The 22,705-nt window shown below is 45.5% G+C and overlaps 1 protein-coding gene across 1 annotated transcript in view; it reads left to right on the top strand.

Annotated features, from left to right (window-relative positions):
- Positions 1–21,963, top strand: part of CIB4 (calcium and integrin binding family member 4) — a 76,550-nt gene extending 54,587 nt beyond the window's left edge. The window contains exons 5-7 of the mRNA XM_049904007.1: positions 18,562–18,671; positions 20,057–20,145; positions 21,933–21,963. Coding sequence (XP_049759964.1) covers positions 18,562–18,671; positions 20,057–20,145; positions 21,933–21,963 — 230 coding nt within the window. The remainder of the gene's footprint in view (positions 1–18,561; positions 18,672–20,056; positions 20,146–21,932) is intronic.
- Positions 21,964–22,705: the final 742 nt, after the last annotated feature.

The raw sequence follows: 22,705 nt of genomic DNA, 5'->3' as shown, positions 1-22,705 counted from the left end.
GAAATATCAGCAGAGAAATAGACACTATAAAAAAGAATAAAATGGGGCCCCCAGACCCACTCTTTTAGCTCAGTATTGAACTCACTCCTGAGGTTCACCCTTCAGCCAAAGATTAGACAGATTTTACAGAAAACAAAATGAGACTAAATGGGCACAGTAGCCAAGGGACAAAGACGAGAAGGCAAGGAGGGGACAGAAAAGCTGGTAATGGGGAACCCAAGGTGGAGAAGGAGTGTTGACGTATTGTGGGGTTGGCAACCAATGTCACAAAACAATATGTGTATTAATTGTTTAAGAAGAAACTAGTTTACTTTGTAAACCTTCATCTAAAGTACAATAAAAAGTAAAGTACATAATAGAAGCTTTAATAAACAGAGAAAAAAAAAACCCAAACCCATTGCATCAAGTCAATTCTGACTCACAGCGACCCTATAGGACAGAGTAGAACTGCCCCATAAGGTTTCCAAGGAGCTTATGGTGTATTTGAACTGCTGACCTTTTGGTTAGTAGCCATAGCTCTTAATCACTATGCCAGCAGGGTTTCCATAAGAAATATGGAACTGGAAAATAAAATCCCTAAAATGAAAAATTCACTGGACCTAAGTGCCCATCAACAGATGAATGGATAAACAAATTACAGTGCATACACACAATAGAATACTATGCAAAGATAAAAAATAATGATGAATCTGTGAAACATCTTACAACATGGATGAATCCGGAGGGCATTATGCTGAGTGAAATAAGTCACAAAAGGACAAATATTGTATGAGAACACTATTATAAAAACCCCCCAAAAATGCTTCCCAAAACCCAATGCTGCTGAGTCGATTCTGACCCATAGTAACCCTATAAGACAGGGTAGAGCTGCCCCATAGCGTTTTCAGGGAGCAGCAGGAGGATTCAAACTGCTGACCTTTTGGTTAGCAGCCGCTCCAGGACTGCAGAAAAAGGTTTTCACGCAGGAAAAAAACAATCTTTGATGGTCACAAGAGAAGGAAGGGGTGGTGAGGAGAAATCACTAACTAGATGGTAGACAAGTGTTAACTTTGGTGAAGGGAAAGACAACACACAATATAGGGGAAATCAGCACAACTCATAGAAGCTTCCTAGACACATCCAGACACCTTGAGGGATCACGATACTGGGTCTGGGGAGCATGGTCTTGGGGGGCAGCTAGGTAAATTGGCATAACATAGTTGATAAAGAAAATGTTCTACATCCTACTTTGGTGAGTAGTGTCTGCGGTCTTAAAAGCTTGCAGGCAGCCATCTAAGATACCTGTATTGGTCCCACCCCATCTGGAGCGAAGAAGAATGAAGAAAACCAAAGACACAAAGAAAACAGGACTAATGAACCACATGAACCCCAGCCTCTACCAGCCTGAGCCCAAAAGAGCTGGACAGTGTCCAGCTACCCCCACCGATGGCTCTGACAGGGATCGTAACAGAGGGTCCTGGACAGAGTGGGAGAAAAATGTAGAACAAAATTCAAATTTACAAGAAAAGACCAGACTTACTGGGTCTGACAAAGACTGGAGAAACCCCTGAGACTATGGCCCCCGGACACCCTGCTGACTCAGAACTGAAGCCACTCCCAAAGTCCACCTTTCAGCCGAATCGACTAAAACAGACAATAACATATATAAGGAATGTGCTTCTTAGTTCAACATATACGCGACAAATGGGCAACACCTGCCCAAAAGCAAAGACGAGAAGGCAGCAAGGGACAGGAAAACTGGACAAATGGACACAGGGAACCAGGGGTGGAAAGCGAAAGGAGGAGAGTACTGACACATTTTGGGGATTCTAACCAATGTCACAAAACAATTTGTATATAAATTTTTGAATGAGAAACTAATTCACGTTGTAAACTTTCTCCTAAAGCACAATAAAATAAAATAAAGATTTACTGGATGGACTTGACAGTAGAATGGAGATGACAGAGGAAAGAGTCAGTAAACTTGAATATGTATCAATAAAAATGATAATGTTCTAAAGTTGGTGAAAGATGCAAATTTACAAATTCAGTAACTCAGGATAAGTCCGAATGAAACCACATACACGAATTCTGTTGGCTCAGTAGCCCCCACCTATCCAATACAATGTTTCTCTTCCTTATCCCAAGTATTTCTGTTAGTCTCCAGGAGTTCCCAAATGTACCCATGGAGTCCTAGCCTGCTAGTTGCTGCCACTGTCTGTTAGACCTCCTGCCACAAAGCATTTGCTGGCTAAAGCCCCTGCCAACTCCTGTCAGTGCTACTCTGGATGAGGCCACTCCTCTGGAAGAATGCTGGTCCAGGCTGGGTGCTCCTGTCTTAACCAAGCTTCTTCCAGGGCTTCCAGTTGGTGCACTCTGACTGAAACCCCTGCTGAGAATTCGCATTTCTAACAAGTTCCCAGGCAATGCTAATGCTCTTGGTCAGGGACCAATTCTGAGCACCGCTAGCAGAGCAGTGGTTTTCAAAACTTATTATACACATGATCCACCTGTGGATCTTGTTAAATGTAGATTCTGATTAAGTATTTGAGGTGGAAATGCAAATTCTCAGCAGGGGTTTGAACCAGAACAAGCCAGCTGGAAGCCCTGGCTTCTTAAGGTTGCAAGTAACAGAAACCCACCTGAGTAAAAGGCAACTGATGAGGAATAGCAGTGTATTAGTTTTCTATTCCTGTGTAACATATCACCCCAAACTCAGCTTTAAACAACACACATCTATTATCTCACAGTTTCTGTGGGTCAGGAATCCAGGCAGGGCTTAGATGGATTCTCTTCTCAGGGCTTCATAACGTTGCAATCAGTGTTGCCTGGGCTGCATTCTCATCCAGATGTTTGAATGGGGAAGAACTCACTTCCAAGCTCACATTGTTGGCAGAATTAACTTCCTGGAAGCTGTAGGGCTTAGGATCCTGACTTCATGCTGGAGGCTGCTGGCAGCTCCTTGTCTTATGGGCCTCCCAACGTGGCCTCTTGCTTCTTCTTTTTTTTAAAATAATACTTTCTTGTGTTTTAAGTGAAAATTTACACAGTAAATTAAGTTCCCATTTAACAATTTTTGTACAAATTTTTCCGGAATATTGGTTACAGTTTTCACAATCAGTCAGCATTTTCATTATTTGCATTCAGTTTGTTCTGTTTCCATTTAACTAGCTTCCCTTCCCCTCCTTGCCTTCTCATCTTTGCTTCTGGGTAAATGTGGACCATTTGCTCTGATATAGTTGATTGTTAAGGGAGCACATCACTCACAGGTGATATTGTTTATTTCCTAAGCCAATCTATTATTTGGCTGAAAGGCGACCTCCAGAAATAGCTTCAGTTCCAAGTTCAAAGGTTATCTTAGGGTGATAGTCTTGGGGTTCCTCTAGTCTTTATCAGTTCAGTATGTCTGACCTTTTTTAGGAATTTGAATTTCATTTTTTTCCCATTCATCTGAGACCTTCTATTGTGTTCTTAGTCAGAATGCGTGGTAATAGTAGTAGGACACCATTTGTTCTTCTGGTCTCAGGTTAGATGAAGCCGTGGTTCATGTGGCCTGTTAGTCCTGTGGACTACTTTCTTCTTGGAGCCTTTGATTTCCTTCATTCTCTTTTGCTCCATACGAGCAGAGATCAATAGTTGTATCTTAAATGCCCCTCACAAGCTTTTAAGACCCCAGACACTACTCATAAAACTAGGATGTCGAACATTATTTTTATGAACTATGTTATGCCATTGCATTGGGTAAATCTGCTGCAAAGGACCTCTTTAAGGTGTTGAAGAGCAAAGATGTCACCCTGAAGGCTAAGGTGCGCCTGACCCAAGCCATGGTATTTTCAATCACATCATATGTGTGTGAAAGCTGGACAATGAATAAAGAAGACCAAAGAAGAACTGACACCTTTGAATTGTGGTGTTGGCGAAGAATATTGAATATACCATGGACTGCCAAAAGAACTAACAAATCTGTCCTAGAAGAAGCACAATCAGAATGCTCCTTAGAAGCAAGGATGGCAAGACTGCATCTTACATACTTTGGACATGTTGTCAGGAGGGATGAGTCCCTGGAGAAGGACATCATGCTTGGCAGAGTAGAGGGTCAGCGGAAAAGAGGAAGACCCTCAATGAGGTGGATTGACACAGTGGCTGCAACAATGAGCTCAAGCATAACAACGATTGTAACGATGGCGCAGGACCGGGCAGTGTTTCGTTCTGTTGTGCATAGGGCTGATGTAAGTCAGAACTGACTCAACGGCACCTAACAACAACAGCAACAATGATGTTATGCCAATTGACTAAGTTGCTTCCTGAGGCTGTGGTCCTAAGCCTTTTTACCTGGTAAACCAATCCCATGAGTTGTTTGGATATGTATAGGGAGCTTCTGTAACTGTGCCCCCTATGTACTTTTTTACATATATGGATCTATATGCAGCATACACAAATGTGTATATACATATGCCTACAGATACACCTATCCCTGCAGGTGCACTTACTTGCATATGCCTTCCGGTACACATATATGCATACATATCTACATGTGTAACTACACACATATTTTTGGGTTGTTTTTACTGTTGCAAAATTGTGTGTTATAGCATTTACTGAAATTGTCTCTTTTTTTTGTGTGTGTGTACTTCTTAGAGTCTTTATTTCCCTTGGTTGGATTGTGCTGACTTCGCCCATATTTGGTATTGCCTTTCCCATCACCAAAAATAACAAGCGTTTACTATCAAGAAAGTGATTCCCCCTCCTTCTCCCTCCCTTTCCTGGTAACCACCAAAGAACGTTGCTTTCCGTGTGTATATTCTTGACTTTTTATAATACTGGGACCATACAATATTTGTCCTTTTGTGATTGACTTATTTCACTCAGCATAATGCTCATCCATGTTATGTTTCACAGATTCCTTATTATTCTTTATAATTGTGCAGTATTCCACGGTATGTATGTACCACCGTTTGTTTATCCATTCTTCTGTTGATGGGCACTTAGGTTGTTTCCATCTTTTTGCTATTGTGTATAATGCTGCAATGAACATATGTATGTACATGTCTATTCTGTCACTGCTCTTATGTCTCTTGGATATATACCTTGGAGTGGCATTGCTGGATCATAAGGTATTTCTATTTCTAGCTTTTTGAGGAAGCACCATACCGTTTTCCATAGTGGTTGTACCATTTTACAATCTTATCACATTGTATAAGAGTTACAATCTCCCCACAACCTTGCCAACATTTGTTGCTTTCTGTTTTTTTGATAGTTGCCAATTTTTGCAGGAGTAAGATGGTATCTCACAGTAGTTTTGATTTGCATCCCTTTTTAATAGCTAATGATCGTGAGCATCTTTTTTTTTTTTTGGTTGCCTGAATGTTCTCTTTGACCAAGTGTCTGTTCATGACCGTTACCCATATTGTGATTTAATTTGTTTGTCTTTTTGTTGTTGAGGTGCTGAAGTTTTTTTTTTTTTTTAAATATATTTTAGAGATTAAACCCTTATCAGATATGCCATTGCCAAAGATTTTTTCCCAGTGTGTAGGTTCTCTTTTTACTCTCTTGATAAATTCTTTTGATGAGCACAAATATTTAATTTTTAGGAGGTCTTAGGTATCTAATTTATCTTCTGTCATTCATGCATTTTTAGTTGCATTTGATAGGCTATTTATACCAAATTTAGGTCCCCAAGTTTTGTCCCTATGTTATTGTCTTAGGCTGGGTTCTCTAGAGAAGAAAAACCAGTAATGAGTATAAATATATAGAGGTTTATATAAGGAAACAGCTCATGCAGTTATAAGGGTTGGAATGTCCCAAGTCCTTGAATCAGGATAGAGTCCTTTCCCAATTCACGGAGCCGCAGAAGCTGGTGAACCCGAGATGAGCAGGTTGGAGAGCAGGGACCCCACTCACAGGTTACGAAGTTTGAGGAATCCCCAGGGTTGGCAGGCAAGACCTCAAGGTTTCTCCTGAGTCACTTAGCTGCAGGGGCTGGCGAACCCAGGATAGGCAGGTCGGGGAGCAGGACTCTCGTTTGCAGGACATGAAGGTCGGAGGATCCCAAGATGGACAGGTAAGCTGCTAGCTAAAGACCCAAGAACCAGAGGTCTGACAGGAGACAGCTGCTGGACCCAGAACAAGCCAACAACTTTGCAAGGTGAGCAGGAAGGAAGTAGGTGGCGAAGGCGGAGTTGAAAGCTGAGGGGCCAGTGAGCCGCACAGGCCCCACCCCGACCAATACCACTCAGTGGATTCCATCATGGGGGTGATCACGTAAATTTCAACAGGAAAGTGATCACATTATACAACTGCTAAAACACTGAGAATCACGGCCCAGCCAAGTTGACACATAATCTTAACCATCACAGTTATCTTCCAAGAACTTTATAGTTTTAGCTTTAACATTTAGGTCTTTGACCCAAGTTGAGTTAGTTTTTGTGCACACTGTGAGGTATAGATCCTGTTTCATTTTTCTGCAAATGGATATCCAGTTTTGCCAGCACTGTTTGTAAAACAGACTGTTTCTTCCCCACTGAATGGACTTCGATCCATTGTCAAAGATCAGCTGCCCATAGATGGCTGGATTTACTTCTGGGTTCTCAATTCTACTCATTGGTCTATGTGTCTGTCATTGAACTAGTATCAGGCTACTTTGATTACTGTGGCTGTAGAGTAAGTTTTGAGATCAGGTAATGTGAGGCCTCCTACTTTGTTCTTCTTCTTGAATATTGCTTTATCTATTCAGATCCTCTTTCCTTTCCATATAAAGTTGGATATTAGTTTTTCCATTTCATTAAAGAATGTTTTTGGGATTTGGATTGAGATTGCCTTGTGCCTGTGGATTGCTTTTGGTAGTATTGACATTTTCACAATTTTAAGTCTTCCAATTCATGAGTATGGAATGTTTTTCCATTTATGTAGATCTCTTTTAGTTTCTTGCAGTAATATTTTATAGTTTTCCTTGTATAAGTCTTTCATATCCCTGGTTAGGTTTGTTCCTAGGTATTTTACCATTTGGGGGCATTTGTAAATGGTATTGTTTTCTTGATTTCCTTTTCAGAGTCCTTGTTAGTGTAAGGAACTCGACAGATTTTTGTGTATTGATCTTGCACCCTGCCACTTTGCTGTATCCTTCTATTAGTTCCAGTAACTTTCTTGTGGAGTCTCTGGGATTTTCTATGTACAGGATCATTTCATCTATGAATAAGGATAGTTTTACTTCTTCCTTTCCGATTTAGGTAAACTCGTATCTCCTTTCTTGCCTTACTGTTCTGGCTAGGATTTCTAGTATAATATTGAATAAGAGTAGTGATAAAGGTCATCCTTGTCTTGTCCACATTCTCAAGAGGAATGCTTTCCATCTTTCTCCATTGAGAATAATGTTGGTTGTTAGTTTTGCATATATGCCCTTAATTATGCTGAGGAATTTCCTTTCTATTCCTATTTTTCTGAGACTTTTTATTAGGAAAGGGTGTAGGATTTTATTGAATGCCTTGTCTGTGTCAATTGAAATGATCGCATGATTATTTTCCTTTGTTTTATTTATGTGGCAAACTATGTTGGTCCATTTTCTAATGCTGAATCATCCTTACATCCCTGGTATGAATCCTAGTTGATATGACATATTATTCTTTTGATATGCTGGTAAATTCTGTTGGCTAGAATTTTGTTGGAAATTTCTATGTCTATATTCATTAGGGATATTGGTCTGTAATTTTCTTTTTCTGTGTCTTTGCCTGGCTTTGGTATCACGGTTGTGCTGGCTTCATAGAATAAATTCAGCAGGATTCCTTCCTTTTTTATGCTTTGGAATAGTTTGAGTTGAATTGGTGTCAACTCTTCTCTGAATATTTGGTAGAATTCTCCAGTGAAGTTGTCTGGGCCAGGGCTTTTTTGATGTTGTTGTTGGGAATTTTTTTTAAGGACATTGTAAAAATGAAGTGGGGGCAGAGTCTGACATCCTCTAACTTTGGAAGGGGGAAGGAGAATCAAGATCAATAACCCAAGGCTGATTCCTATCAGGTGGAGGTCAGACATGCCTCCTCTCTCTGCCATCTTCACCAATTCTGACACCAACCATTCCTCCCACGGCACTCTTTACTTCTCTGCTGGGTTTGATAATTCATTGCAGTAGTCATACAGAACTCACAGACAATATTCATGATTGTGGGATTTGTTAAGGAAGTAACAGGTTACAATTCAGGTTCCAGAATGTTCAGAATACAGTTTTTCCATCAGGAGAGCCTCTTCCCAACAGTGATTATGGGCACGCCTCTCTGGCCCTCAGCCTCTGCCCAAAGGCACTCAGGTTTCTCACTCTGTGGGCCAGGAAGCCCACCATGCTGTCTCCTGCTGCTGGGTCTCTGTTGCCTTCATTGTTACATTTCTCTCTCTCTGTCTCCTGCTTCCAAGAGCTCTCAGTACAGGGATCCCAGGTCCAAAGGATGCTCTCTCCTCTCTTGGCTGTTCTTTCTTGGTGGTGGTGGGATCCTCTCTCTCCTACCTCTGGGATGGCTTATTTCAAGCCCAGCAGGATGGCAAAACTGACTAGTCCCTTTGATGGGCCACAAGTACCCTATCACACAGTCCCACCCAGTCACAAGACCATGGCTAGAAAGGCCATGCAAAAGTGATCTATCACACCACAGACATGCTTCAGTTTCTTCTTTTTTATGGGTCTATTCAGATTTTCTACCTCTATTTGTGTTAGTTTAGGTAAGTAGTGTGTTTCTAGAAATTTGTCTATTTCTTCTAGGTTTTCAAACTTGTTGGAGTACAATTTTTCATAATATTCTATTATGATTCTGTCTTAGGCTGGGTTCTCTAAAGAAGCAAAACCAGTTAAGTGTATAAACATATATAAACCTGTTGCCATTGAGTTGATTCCAACTCATAGCGACCCCATAGGACAGAGTAGAACTGCCCCATAGAGTTTCCAAGGAGTGCCTGGCAGATTTAAACTGCTGACCTCTTAGTTAGCAACCATAGCACTTAACTACTACACCACCAGGGTTTCCTAAAACATGTATATAGAGAGATTTATATCAAGGAAACAGCTCATGAAATTGTAGGGGTTGGAACATCCCAAGTCTGTGGGTCAGGATAGAGGCCTTTCCCAATTCACAGAGCCGCAGAAGCTGGTGAACCCAAGATCAGCAAGTTGGAGAGCAATGCTCCTGCTCACGAGCTGTGAAAGTGGAGGGATCCCAAGGTTGGCAGGCAAGACCACAAGGTTCCTCCTGAGTCATGTAGCTGCAGGGCCTGGCAAACCCAAGATTGGTAGGTTGGGGGACAGGACTCTTGCTCTCAGGCTGTGAAGATTGACAAATCCCAAGATGGACAGGCAAGCTGCTAGCTTAAGTCCCAAGAACCAGAGGTCAGACGAGACAGCTGCTGGATCCAAAACAAGCCAACAACCTTAGCAAGGAGAACCGGAAGTAAGTAGGTGGCAGAAGGTGAAGAGATGAAGGCTGAGGGGGTGGTGAGCCACCACAGGCCCCATGCCCACTGGTACCACTCAGGTGATTCCATCATGGGGGTGATCACATAAGAAATTTCTACAGGGAAGTGATCACAACATTATATAACTGCCAAAACACTGAGAATCATGGCCCAGCCAAGTTGACACACAATCTTAACCATCACAGATCCTTTTTATCTCAGTTAGTTCTGTTGTAATGTAGCCCATCTCACTTATTTTGGTCATTTGCATCTTATTTTTTTCCTTTGTCAATTTGGCCAGTGGCTTGTCAACTTTATTAATCCTTTCAAAGAACCAGCTTCTAGTCTTGTTGATTCTTTCTATTGTTCTTCTGTTTTCTATTTCATCTATTCCTGTTCTGGCCTTTATTATTTCCTGTCTTCTGGTGGCTGTGGACTCCTTTTGCTCCTCCTTTTCTATTTGTTCAAGTTGTTGGGTTAAACTATTAATTTTGGCCCTTTCTTCTTTCTTGATGCGTGCATTTATTGGTGTAAACTCTCCTCTGAACACTGCTTTTTTGTGACCCAATGGTTTTGTAATGTTGTGTTTTCATTCTCGTTTGATTCTAAGAATTTTGAAAATTTCATCTATTACCCAATAGTTTTTAATTAAGGTGTTATTCAGTTTCCATGTATTTAATTTTTTCCTTCTTTTTGTTGTTGGTTTCTAGTTTCATAGCGTTATGGTCAGAGAAGATGCTTTGTATTATTTCAATATTTTTTAATTTATTGAGCCTAATTTTAATTTGTGGCCTAAAATATGGTCTATTCTGGAAAATGATCTATGTGCATTGGAGAAGAATGTGTATTGTGCTGCTGTTGAGTTGTGTGTGTTCTGTATGTCTACGAGGTCGAGTTGGTTGATTGTGTTATTTAGATCTTCTGTATCTTTGTTGACTCTTGCTTCTTCTGAGACAGCTAGGATGAGTCTTTTGAGCCAGTATACTAGCATGATGGAGTCTTATAGAACACAACGTAATCATGGAAGTGATGTCCCATCATTTTTGCCATATTCTGTTGATTTAGAAGCAAGTAACAGGTCGTGTCCACACTAAAGGGTAGGTGATTATACAAAGGCATGAATACCAGGAGGTGGAGATCATGGGAAGGACACTCTAGAGTTTGTCTTCCATAAGCCGTGTGGGACCTACTGTAGAACTGCAGCAGACCTCTTGAGGGCCTAGGATGCAGCTACTTTCTCCTTTTTTTTCTCTATGGCTGCATAATCTCTCGCCTCTTCTTCTCTCTGTGCGCCTGCTTCATGCTTCTCTTTTGCAGACCTGATTTTTATGCCTCTGTGCCTACAGAGGAAAGATGACTACCCTAGTCCCCCACACACCCTGTAGGCTTTGCTCTGATAGGCAAGCCATAAGTATTCCTGTTTCTCACTTCCATTCTCTCAGGAGATGCTGGTTGGCTCAGCCAAACCAGTGATCTAGCTGCCCCTCAATTAGGTGACCAGCCTTGCCCAATCAGCAACGGCCCAAAAGAAGCAGAAGCCCATAAATAAACATGGCTCTAGGGGCCTACCACATGGGGGTGGGTATACTTCACAGAGATGGTGATGTGTGGGCTGGGCAGATGTCCCCAAAGATGTCTGCTCAGCTGTCTTTTCATGATTTCCAAAGCTAAACAAACAAAAACAGCCAAACCCTCAGGGAGCTAGAAAACCAGCAGGGCCTCTTTAGGCTTCAAGGCACAGGTGCTAAATTGTGTTCAGCTCAGAAATGGGGATAGTGTCCTCACCCCCAAGAGGTCAGACAGTTGCCTCAGGTCAGATCAAGGACCAGGCACCACAGTGACCCCACAATGTCCTCCTCTCCTCCCACACCTTCTCTCTCCAGGTCCTCCTGAGCACACTGCTTCCTTCCTCCTTAAGCCCAAGCACAAAGACAAAAAGCTCAAAGGCTTCATGCAAATCAGCTGTGAAAATAGATGCCTAGGGACCCATAAACCCCAAGGCTTCATCAGATATACCCAGACAAATCTGAACTCTCTTTGGACTCAGCAGATTTGTTACCTTACAGAGCCGTCCTTCAAGAGGATTAGAAATAAGACACATGATGCCCTGAGCCTAGTGCCTGGCACGTGGCAGCTGCTCAATGAATTGAGATGGTAGTGTTGTATAATGAAGGATGAAGAGGAGGAGGAATAATAAGGAGGAAAAGATATGTAGAAGGAAAGGAGAGGATAGTGGTAGTAATGGTCGTGGTGATGATTCTTAGCCAAAGTCCAAAGACCGAATTCAATTCTCTAAGCCCTTGATGGACTGGCATCATCAGCTTGTTAGAAATGCAGAATCTCAGGCTCCACCCCAGACCTACTGAATCAGAACCTGCATTTTAACAAGATCCCCAGTGAGTCATCTTCACCTTAAAGTTTGAGAAGCACTGCTCTAACCCACTGGTTTTCAAACTCAGCTGCATGTTGAAATCACCTGGGAGTTAAAAAAAAATGCTGATGCTTGGGCCCCACCATGTGATGTAATGGTATTGGATAAGCCCTAGTTGTTGGGCTTTTAAAAATCTCCTCAGTGATTCTAATGCACAGCAGTTTGAAGACTACTGTGCTAACACTTTATGTCAGCTAGAATTGCGTAGGAATCAATTCTAACATACAGTTACTGTATACACAGTTGTGTGTAACAACACCTGTGTTAAAAAAAATAAATAAGCCTGGAGCAGGCAGTCCAGAGCTGGTGCAATAGCCCAAGATAATTACCAAGAGTCAAGGTTCCTTCAAGCTTCCTAATCTGTCAAGTTTAGTGCGGGCCTGTTCTCCTTGTGGTCAAAAAATGGCTGCTGTGCCTACAGACATCTCATCTGCATTCCAGACAGGAAGAAAAGGGGGATGGGAGAAGAGATAAGGACAAAGTATACATCCTCAGGCACAGATAAATCTAACTACTGCCCTTTAACAAAGTTTCTTGGAAGCTCCACCTGGCAACTTTGGTTTACACCTCATTAGCTATAACTGTGTCATATGGCCACCCCTAGATGCAAGGGAGACTGGAAAGCTGAGTATTTTAAGCTGAACATGGTATCATCCTGAACAAGACCTGTAGTAAGAAAAAAGTGGAAAATGGTTAATGGACAAGAATCCAGCAGGCTTGGCTACACCTACCTGACACTTAGCTGCTGAGCTCTAGTTTGTGCATTGAGGGACAGGCATGCCTCACCTCAACTGATTGATCCTTCCTCTCTCAACACTTCTGGGGAGATTTTCTACCTGTCAGAGACAACATAACGGCAATGCTTTCCTGTTCCCATAAGCATAGCTTCCCTCGGGTATAAATTACCCTCAGGCAGGTGCCAAGGAGCTGTCTTCCCACACCTTCCCAAGACCTGACACAGCAATAAGGGATGCCAGTCCCTGGGGAGGGACGAAGAAGGATCCTCAGTTCTCACTGGTCAGCCTTGTCTGTAAAATGGGAATAATCATGGAAGCATGCCCTACCCCCCTCAATCAAATGGGCTGATTTTTTGCGAAAGTACTTTGTAAATTGCAAGGAGTAATAATGGCAGAGATGATGGGAAGACAACGATGATGGTAAGGGTCTCTTGGGGTGCTTGAAGGAGGAGCCTGACTCCACCAGCTCTCTGAGCTCCCCCACTCTTAGGATCAGCAAGACAAAGCTTTGGTCCCTGCCCGGAGTGGCCCAAGGCTGCAGTTCCTGAGGACAGTGAAGGTCACATGGGCTGGCCAGCGGCCCAGAGCACCCAGCCCTCCCCGCCCTTTCCCAGGCTGCTCTGCCCTTGCACCCCCGAAGGAGGGGAACCATCCAGGACTACATTTTACTGCAGCAAATTATTCTGTTTCCAGACAGCTTGGGACCAAAGCCATGTCACTTTGCTGCAGTCTCTGCAGATGGGAGCTAGGCCAGCAGACTCCCAGGGACACTGCTGGTCCCTCACCCCTCTGCCTGCTCTGAGCCATTACCCGCAGTGTGTGACGACAGAGCTGTGTGGGGACAGCCTTAGCCTCCCATGCCTGGGGTAAGGAGAGAGGTGCCTGTTTGTGGAGCGAGGTAGTTGGTTATATTTTGCTCATCCATATCCTGCCCTGGGCCACAGAGACAGGTCCTACCACTGCAGGATCCTGCCACGGTGGAAAACTACGTCTCCACCCTGGGTTCCAGGTTCTCTAATGAGGCCAATATAGCTCTGTCTCTCATTCTTCAAGGCAGGATATTATGAAGTTTCTTGAGGTTTGCATTTTTAATATTTAACAATCATCACGTGATATAGAATTGAGCCTCTGCTATATCTAATGAGCATCTCCTATACTGAGCATTTCTGTATTCCAACCCCCATGCCAGGCAATTTACATGTATTGTCTTATTTAATCTTCACAGCAGCTGTGTGGAAATACTGCTATTATTTCCATTTTAGAGATGAGGAAACTGGTGACAAATGACAGGAAACCGCAAAGAACAGTGGCTTAAATGAGATAGCTCCCAAGATCACTAAAAGCCACATACTTATTTCTCCAACATGTAGAAGTCCAGAGGTAACTGTTCATGGTGGTTCTGCAGCATCCCAGTGTCAGGGACCCAGGTCCCTTCTATCTCATTGCTCTCCCTTCCATTCCCAAGGTTGCCTCGTTGTCTGAAAATGCTGCACCTTTCCCTTAAAAAACGCTTCCCAGAAGTTGCGTGCACCTCTTCTGCTTATATCTCATTGGCCAGACTTAGTCACATGACCACTTCTAGCAGCAAGGAAGGCTGGGAAACGTAGTGTTCATTTTGGGTGGTCATATGCCCAGCTAAAGGCCGGCACAAACAGATTGTACTTGAGACCCTGCTGGCATAGTTGTTAAGTGCTACAGCTGCTAACCAAAAGGTCAGCAGTTCAAATCCACCAGGCACTACTTGAAAACTCTATGGGGCAGTTCTACTCTGTCCTAAAAGGTTGCTATGAGTCAGAATCCACTCAACGGCAACAGGTTTGTTTGTTTGTTTGTTTTGATTAACCTAAAGGTTGGTGGTTCAAACCAACCCAGTGGCGCTGTGGAAAAAGTCGTGGCTATCTGCTTCTGTAAAGATTGCAACCAAGAAAACCCTACGGAGCAGTTCTACTCTCACTCTGTAACGCATGGTGTCACCGTGAGTCAGAATCAACTCAACAGCAATGGTGTTTTGTGTTTTTTTTTTTTAATGCCCAGCTAAATATGTGGGCATTTTGTTATAATAAAGGCAGTTATGACTAGTTAAGAGCACAGACTGACCATCGAGTCACACTGCCTGGGTTTAATCTTCTCATTGTCATTTGTTAATGTGTGTGACCTTGGGCAGTTTGTGCATTCATTTATTCAATCAATATTCATGGAGACTCTACACCAGGGACACCATTCTAGGAGCGGGGGTACAGCAGCGGACAAAAAGACAAACACCCTTGCCCTCGAGGAATTTACATTCTAGTAGAGGGGAAATGAACACACTAATAAGTAAAACTTGTAATGTGATAGGCATTGAGTAGTGAGTGCTGGGAGAAAAATAAAGCAGTGGAGGAGACACAGGAAGTGCAGCTAAAGACAGGTGCTGGGTAGGACCTTAATGAGACTCTGGCATTTCAATAAAGACCCAGGATGCCTGGGGTGAGAGTGTTCCAGGGAGTGTGTGCACAGGCGCAAAGGTTCTGAGGCAGGAGTGTACCTGGCCTGTTGGGGGCAGGACGAAGGCAGAGCAGACCTTGGGGATCTCTGTCCGGACCTGGACTTTTACTCGGGGTGAGATGGGAGGTTTCAGAGCACAACGAGGGAGGGATGATGTACGATTAACAGGGTCACTCTGGCTGCTGAGCTGAGAAAAGACTAAGGGGCAGGGTGAAAGCAGAAAAACTAGTTAGGAGGTGTTGCGGCGATCCTGGACAGGTGATGGTGACAGGGACCAGGGTGAAGGCAGTGTAGTGGGGAGAAACAGTTGGAATCTTCTGAAGGTGAAGTTGGATGGATTTGCTGTTGGATCAGCTGTGGGGTATAGAGAAGGAGAGAGTCAAGGGTGCTTACAGGCTTACTGACCTGAGCAAAGCGGAGGGTGAAGGTGTCCATTTACTAAGCTGGGGACAGCTCTCAGTGAAGCACGTTTGGGAGCAGGGGAGGGGCGGGCATCTGGAGCTTGGGTTTGGGTGTGTTAAGTTTGAGAAGCCTATTAGACCTCCAAATGGAGAGGGCAGGAAGGCAGGTGGACATATAAGCCTAGAGTTCAGGGAGAAGCCCAGGATGGAGACATAAATTTGAGATCCATCAGCGTATAAAAACCAAACTCACTGATGTCAAGTGGATTCTGACTTGTAGTGACCCTGGTGGTGTAGTGGTTAAGTGCTACAGCTGCTAACCAAGAGTTCGGCAGTTCAAGTCCACCAGGTGCTCCTTGGAAACTCTATGGGGCAGTTCTACTCTGTCCTATAGGGTCGCTATGAGTCGGAATCGACTCGACGGCAGTGGGTTTTTTAGTGACCCTAAAGGACAGAGTAGAACTGCACCATAGGGTTCACAAGGCTGTAATCTTTACAGAAGCAAACTGCCACTTCTTTCTCCTGTGGAGCGGCTGGGGGGTTTGAACCACCAACCCTTCAGTTAGAAGCCGAGCACTTTGAGCACTTTAACCACTGTGCCACCAGGGCTCATTCATCAGCATATAGGTAACTTTAAAGGCAAAAAGCTGAGAGGAGATGAAGGGAATAAATACGGAAGTTTTATCTCTGCACGGAAACCCTGGTGCTATAGTGGTTAAGAGCTACACTGCTAACCAAAAGGTCAGCAGTTCAGATCCACCAGGCACACCTTGGAAATTGTACAGGGCAGTTCTACTCTATCCTATAGGGTTGCTATGAGTTGGAATCGACTCGAGGGCAATGGGTTTTTTTTTTTTTAATCTCTGCTTGCCTCAGTTTCTCCATCTGAGTTATGAGGATTAAATGTAGTCATCTACAAAGCACTTAGACCGTTGCCTGGTACATCTGTGTTTGTCGTGATGGTAACTGTTATAACCTGCTCTAGCTTCCTGCATTAGCTCTATTGCTGCCCAGTGGTTCAGGGGACTGTGTTGGGTGTTCTGGGGGAGGATTGCCAAGGATGTCAGTACCATTGCCTCACCTGGCATTCAAAACCCCTTGCAGCTCAGGTCACCTTGCCAGATTTACCTCTAACTTTTCCCTCCCAGAACTTGTCCCAAGCCTCTGCTCCCGTCATCACTGTGCTCAGCACCCCTGCACTGTTCCTTCTCTGCTACTGTTCCTAGGGACACTGGCACCTCCTCCAATTGCCATCTCTGTAGATCCAAGTCCTTTAGGTCCTTTCCTACTGCCTCCTCTTCCAAGTCGTCCTCATTCACACCCCTGCCCCGACCAGACATGAACTCACCACACAGAAACCATCAGAGCCCTTGGTGCCTCACTGGGATACCTGTTCCTGTCTTTCTGTAGCCAAGCTGATTGGGTCCTCGACTGTCTCCCATCCACCTCCAGCCTGGGAATTCCTTGGAAGCAGGAGCCAGCCTGGTACATCTGTGAACCTAATGCCTGGCTCGAGGCCTGGCACCCAGAAGGCACCGTCCACGTCTCCTGAGTAGAATGAGTGGGGCATCATTGGGAAGCTTGTCCTGCGACTGAGGAGATAAGGCAGCCCAAGGTCACTGATGGTGAGAGGCATGCATGGTCCACTGCAGGTGAACAGGTCCCGTATGAGAAGCTGCTGGAGCTCAAGGAGGAAACAATCCCTGAAGGAGTCAAGGAGGGCCTCGGACCCTGGAGTAGAGTCAGAGCACTTCACAGTGCTTGGAGTTGGAGGAGCAGAGGAGGATGATACCCTGGGCAGGGGCTGCCTGAGGACTGTCCCGAAGCCCTGTGGTGGGTACTGAGAGGATGACTGACACATTTCCAAGATGTCTCTGAAGGAATAGGACTAAAACAGACCCTGGGAACTGAGTGTTGTCCTGGAAACCAGGGACACCAGGACTGTGGTTGTAGGTTAAAGAAGAAAGCCACTATGACACACCAAGAGTCAGCAAGCAGCATCTTTCCAGCCTACACACACACACACATACACACACACACACACACGAGAAAAGGCAGTGTGTGGCTCCCCGCGCCGCCGCCCTCGTGCCACGCTGGCTCCTGCTGCCTGTGCTCTGTGAGCACACCAAGGCCACTGCAGCATGGTGGGCTGTTTGGGGGAATGAAGATGTGTGAAACCCGCTGTGGACTGGGGCCTCCCTTTCCTCTCTCCCTATCAGCCTTTCTCTGACAGTCACATCTTGCTTGGGGTGAGGTGTGCTCCTACCCACTTTCCGGGTCTTCAGGGGCACAAGGAGGATGGAGCTGTACCGGCTGGAGGGGCCCTTGCCTATTGTCCTCTGCCCCTGTGAGGACGGATCCAGAGTCCACAGTTTAACCACCCTGCAGCATGGGCTGCCCTGTAGCCCTGTTGCCTGGAGAGCAAGCTCCTGGGCAAGACCATTGTCCCCACTTCACAGAGGAGGTGGGGGCACATGCTACTGAACAGGGCAGGAGCAGGGGTGGTGCCCAGGTCTTGTGGCTCCAAATGCTGGCCTTCTCCACTCCTCCGTGCTGCCTAGATCCTGAGCCACCGGAAGACATACTGGCTTCTAATTTGAGATGAAGATCACAGTGGGTGATTGAGCGTGTAGGCTCAGAGACCAGACTACCTGAGTTTGAATCCCAGCCCTCCCACTTACTGGCAGTGTGAACTTGGGCGAATTATATAACACTTCTGTACCTCCGTTTCCTTTCTGATAAAATGAGAATAATAAAAGGTTGATTGTGAGGATTCAATGCCTTATTATAGGTAAAGCACTCAGAAAATGTCTGGGCACACAGTGAGCACTCAGTCCATGTGTATTATTGTCATTTTTACTGTGCTGTTAGCACCAAAATTGCCTGCAGCACCCTGCCCCTTAGGCCTGTCCAGGTCTCGCTGAGTAACAGGTTCTAGCCCCAGCTGGGCCAGGTGGGCTTTTTGGGGCCTCCCACAACCTGATGGGAGCCCTCAGAGACCTGGCTAGTGCCGTGGGGCCCCTCTACTCTTCAGGCAGAGGAAGCCCACTTCCTGTTCAGCCCCCAAGTCCTTCAGCTCAGGCTCTGCTCCTCTGTGCAGATTTTAATGAGAACGGCTTCATCGATGAGGAGGATCTGCAGAGCATCGTCCTCCGACTGCTGAACAGTGATGATGTGTCCGAGGACTTGCTGGTCGACCTCACAAACCACGTGTGTACCTGTGGGCTATGGGGCGAGGGCTGGGGTGGCAGGCCATCACCCAAACCCACTGGACGTCAGGCTGCCCATCTTGGGAGAAGACGGGTCAGACTCATGGTCAAGCCTGAAGCAGCTGGTATATTGGTCTTTGGTGCACACATACCTTGGGGCCCCTGTGGGTGGTAGGCAGGGCAAGAGACAGGTGCACAGCTGAAGACAACTGCCCCTCAATTCCCTGTCCTTGCTCCAAGATGATGATTCCCTCCCAGGAATCCCATGAAGTGTACCCCAACCCACCGATTCCAAGGGCCTACCCCAACCCCCAACGCTACAGTCATTCCAGGCAGAGGGGCCAAAAGGAAGATTAGCTTCAGATGAACACATCACAATGCCACTCCCCACTCACTACCCCCACCACAATCCCTGCACAACACAACACCCAGATGTCCCAGAGTGACAGTCCACAGTGTGACAAAACCTAAATACAGCCTCACAAACTCAAGACACAGCATGGTTCCTTTTGTTGTAGACTATGAAAACCTTCAAGTGTTTTGGTCTGGTTGGAAACCTGACTGGACCTCTCGCAGTGCAGAGCCTGTGACCGGGTGGCAAGGAGTAGGGATGGGAATGTATGAGTGTACTAGAGTTACCGTAACAAATTACCACAGACCAGATGTCTTACAAGAACTAAAATTTATTGTCTCACAGTTCTGGAGATGAGAAGTCCAAATCACAGTATCGGCCGTGTTGATTTCTTCTGAGGCTTTGAGGGACAATCTGCCTCATGCCTCTCTCCCAGCTTCTGGTAGCTCCAGGCATTCCTGGGCTTGCAGCTGTAGTGTCACATGGCATCCTTGCTCTGTCTCTCTGTCTGGGTGTATCTTCTCGTCCATGAGGACATGAGTTATATATGATTAGGACCCATCCTACTCCAGTATGACTTCATGTTAACCTAACCAATATCTTCAAAGACTCTATTTCCTAGGGTCACATTCACAGATGTAGGGGTTAGGACTTCAGCATATCATTTTGGGGAACACAATTTAATCCATAACAGGTATATACCCCAGTACCCCTGCTCTCACTACCAAGTTTGTGCTGGAGGCACTGAGAGGGATCTTCCCATGAATGGATCCAGCCCATCAGGTTCCAAGCCTTAGTGCAAATAACCTCTTTCTCAAATGCAGTTTCTGGTGTGTGGAATGGGGGTAAGAATACCTGCTTCACAGATGGTCAGAAGGACTCCAAGGGATGAAATGAGTGTTAGCATCTGGCAGAGATCCTGGCACGTGGTAGCCATTCAATATATGATAATTCTCCCCATAACTCTATGTCACCCATTTCACTGCCCTGACACTGGACTCCTCTCTGCCTCCTTCCCCACCTCCACTGGGCAGGTCCTGAGTGAGTCTGATCTAGACAATGACAACATGCTGTCTTTCTCAGAGTTTGAACACGCGATGGCCAAGTCTCCAGATTTCATGAAGTAAGGAGTTCTGGAGGAGAAGGGGCTGTAAAATGGGGAGGGGGGCAGGCAGGAAAGACACTCCCATCTTCCCTCGGCCATGGGTGCACCTCAGCTTTCCCAAGGAGGCCCCATGTTTCCAGAGCACTTTGCAGATTCTTTCAGAAATCAGTAAAACTGGGCCTTCTTAGAAATTAGGTAACCTAGGAAGAGACTGGGGGTGGAGTAATAAAGGCAAAGGAGAGGACTAGATTCCAGGCTTTGCAAACAACATGGGCGGTCCAACCTCAGGTTTAAGCAGCTCTACAGCTGGCATGCCTGTCTGCTTTGGCCAAGCCTTCTTGGATCCAGGGCAGACCCGGGGAATTGTCTTCACTGTTATTCCTGCTCCCCTCCACCCACAATCTAGTGAGGTCACTATGAACTAGGGATTTGCACAGGGCCATGAAGACTCTGGAGAAGCCCTGGTGGTGCAGTTGGTTAAGGATTTGGCTGCCAGTGGAAAGGGGGGGGGGTTGGAACCCCCATCCCCTCCTTGGAAGAAAGATGTGGCAATCTGCTTCTGTAAAGATTATAGCCTTGGAAACCCTATGGGGGCAGTTCGTATCTGTCCTATAGGGTTGCATCAACTTGATGGCAAGGGGTTTGATTCGGCTTTTTGGTATGAAGATTCTGGTGGTGTAGCCCAGGGAAGAACTAAGGCGTTTCCAACTCTTGATTCCGGTAGAAAAGAAACTCACCTAGAGAAGCAATTCTAATTCTTAGAATGGGAAGGGCCGTGATGGTCCTATCTAGTCCAAACACCGCTGAGATTATTGAGATATCTCCATATTTCGCTGGCCGTGTTTAACAGTCATTTTTTAATCGTTCCAGCTGCAGAAAACACTTTACCTCTGGAGGTAGTCTATTCTGTTACTGAGCAGAGCTGCTAGAGTGCCCTTCCTCTTGTTGAACTGGCATCTGGTCACATGTGTCTTCTACTCCTGGGTCTTGTTCTGTCCCTTGGTCTCATAGTTTGAGCTATTTTGATAGCAAGGAAGAGTACTCACTCAAGATGGTTTAACAAGCAAGCAAAAAAGAACAAAGACAGCTAGACCTCAGAGAGTACCAGGTTAGGAACCCAGGATAACTTTTTCTCTTTCTTGGTGCCCAGCCTCTCTGCCTCTTCTCTCATTTCCACTATACTTGCTTCATGCTGCAAACCAGCAATCTCTGCTTTGTCAGACCCAAGGCCAAACATGGCTTACCCACAGTGTCAAGTCTGTATCTCCTGGGTTTGAAAGGGCTATCAGTGACTCTTACATAGTCTCTCAGCTCTGACACCAAGCTCCTTGCGGAGAGAATCGGACTGGCCCAGTGTCCCACCCCTCTTCTAACCCTCTGTATGGGGGATAGGGTCTCATCCTTCCAACATGGCTGCTAGGGGGCTGTGGCTTGGGTCGACTCTCTACAAAATGGCTACCATACTTGGAACCACAACGGCAAAGGCTGATTCCTCTTCTTACGTAGCAGCTCATCAAATAAGTGGAGCTGGCTGGAATCCTGTCCTCAAGTTTCTCTTTTAGTCACTCCATTTCTTTCCATTGGTTCCTGCACCACAGGTTGTGAGACTCTTTGTCATTCTGGTGGTGCTAAAAGAAGCTTGAAAAAGGCTTTGGGTTGACGTGGGAGAACTGCAAACTGGCTGTTGCCCAGAGAGTGGGATACAAGAGGTCAAGGAGGGTGCCTCTGGGACTACTGTTACCCAGAAGCTAGAAGGCCCCTTAGAACTGCAGGCTCCAGGTGGCTCACAGAATTCTTTCTTTCAGCTCCTTTCGGATTCACTTCTGGGGGTTCTGATGTGGCGGTAAATATCTCTTCTGGCAGAGGAGACCACTGGAATTTGGAATTTAATCCTCTCCAGGCACTGGAGGAATCTGCTTAGAAGTATGACCTTGTTCCTGTCCCGCCCTCAACTCTAGAATGATGTTTATTAAATAAATTTAAAAAAAAAAGTCTTTTCCTCACTCCATTAAAAATTTTAAATGCAATGTCATATAGAATACTTTTTATTAAGAGCTGCTCATTCCAGGGCTTAAGTTTGCTGATGGCACCAAGCAATCCTATCTTTTTGAGGGCAGGGTTCAAATCCCAGTGCTCATCACAGTAGGGGACCAGGCCAAATGAGATGAAGTTCACTAAGGAAAAATACATGTCCTTCCCTCCCTTCACCAGGCCCCCTACCCCTGCATCTCTCCTCGGATCTCCCAGCGCGGGACCGTGCAGAGATGAGCACATAGCTGTCATTCCAGTTGGCGCCTGGCTCCCCAGCCCTTGTTCGAGGGAGGAGACATGTTGGCCCCACTTGGCACCCCCGGGCCCTTGGGAGGACATAGTGCGTGAGCAGCATTAGGGCTTATCTGCTGACTATTCAGCCAAGCCTTAGAATAAATTTGGCCACCACATGGACCCTTTGGGGCCCAGCTGGTTAGGGACCCTGAGACTCAGGAGAAGCCACTCATAGGGGTCTCTGAGAGCTGTCAGATGCCCTTCTGATGAGAGCATAGTTGTTCTTCCTTGTACTGTCGTGGAAGAAAGTGCA

Source organism: Elephas maximus, chromosome 12, assembly GCF_024166365.1.
Source record: "Elephas maximus indicus isolate mEleMax1 chromosome 12, mEleMax1 primary haplotype, whole genome shotgun sequence".
In the NCBI taxonomy this organism is placed as follows: Eukaryota; Metazoa; Chordata; class Mammalia; order Proboscidea; family Elephantidae; genus Elephas; species Elephas maximus.
The sequence above is the reverse complement of the archived record's forward strand: the minus strand, read 5'-3'. Positions and strand labels throughout refer to the sequence as shown.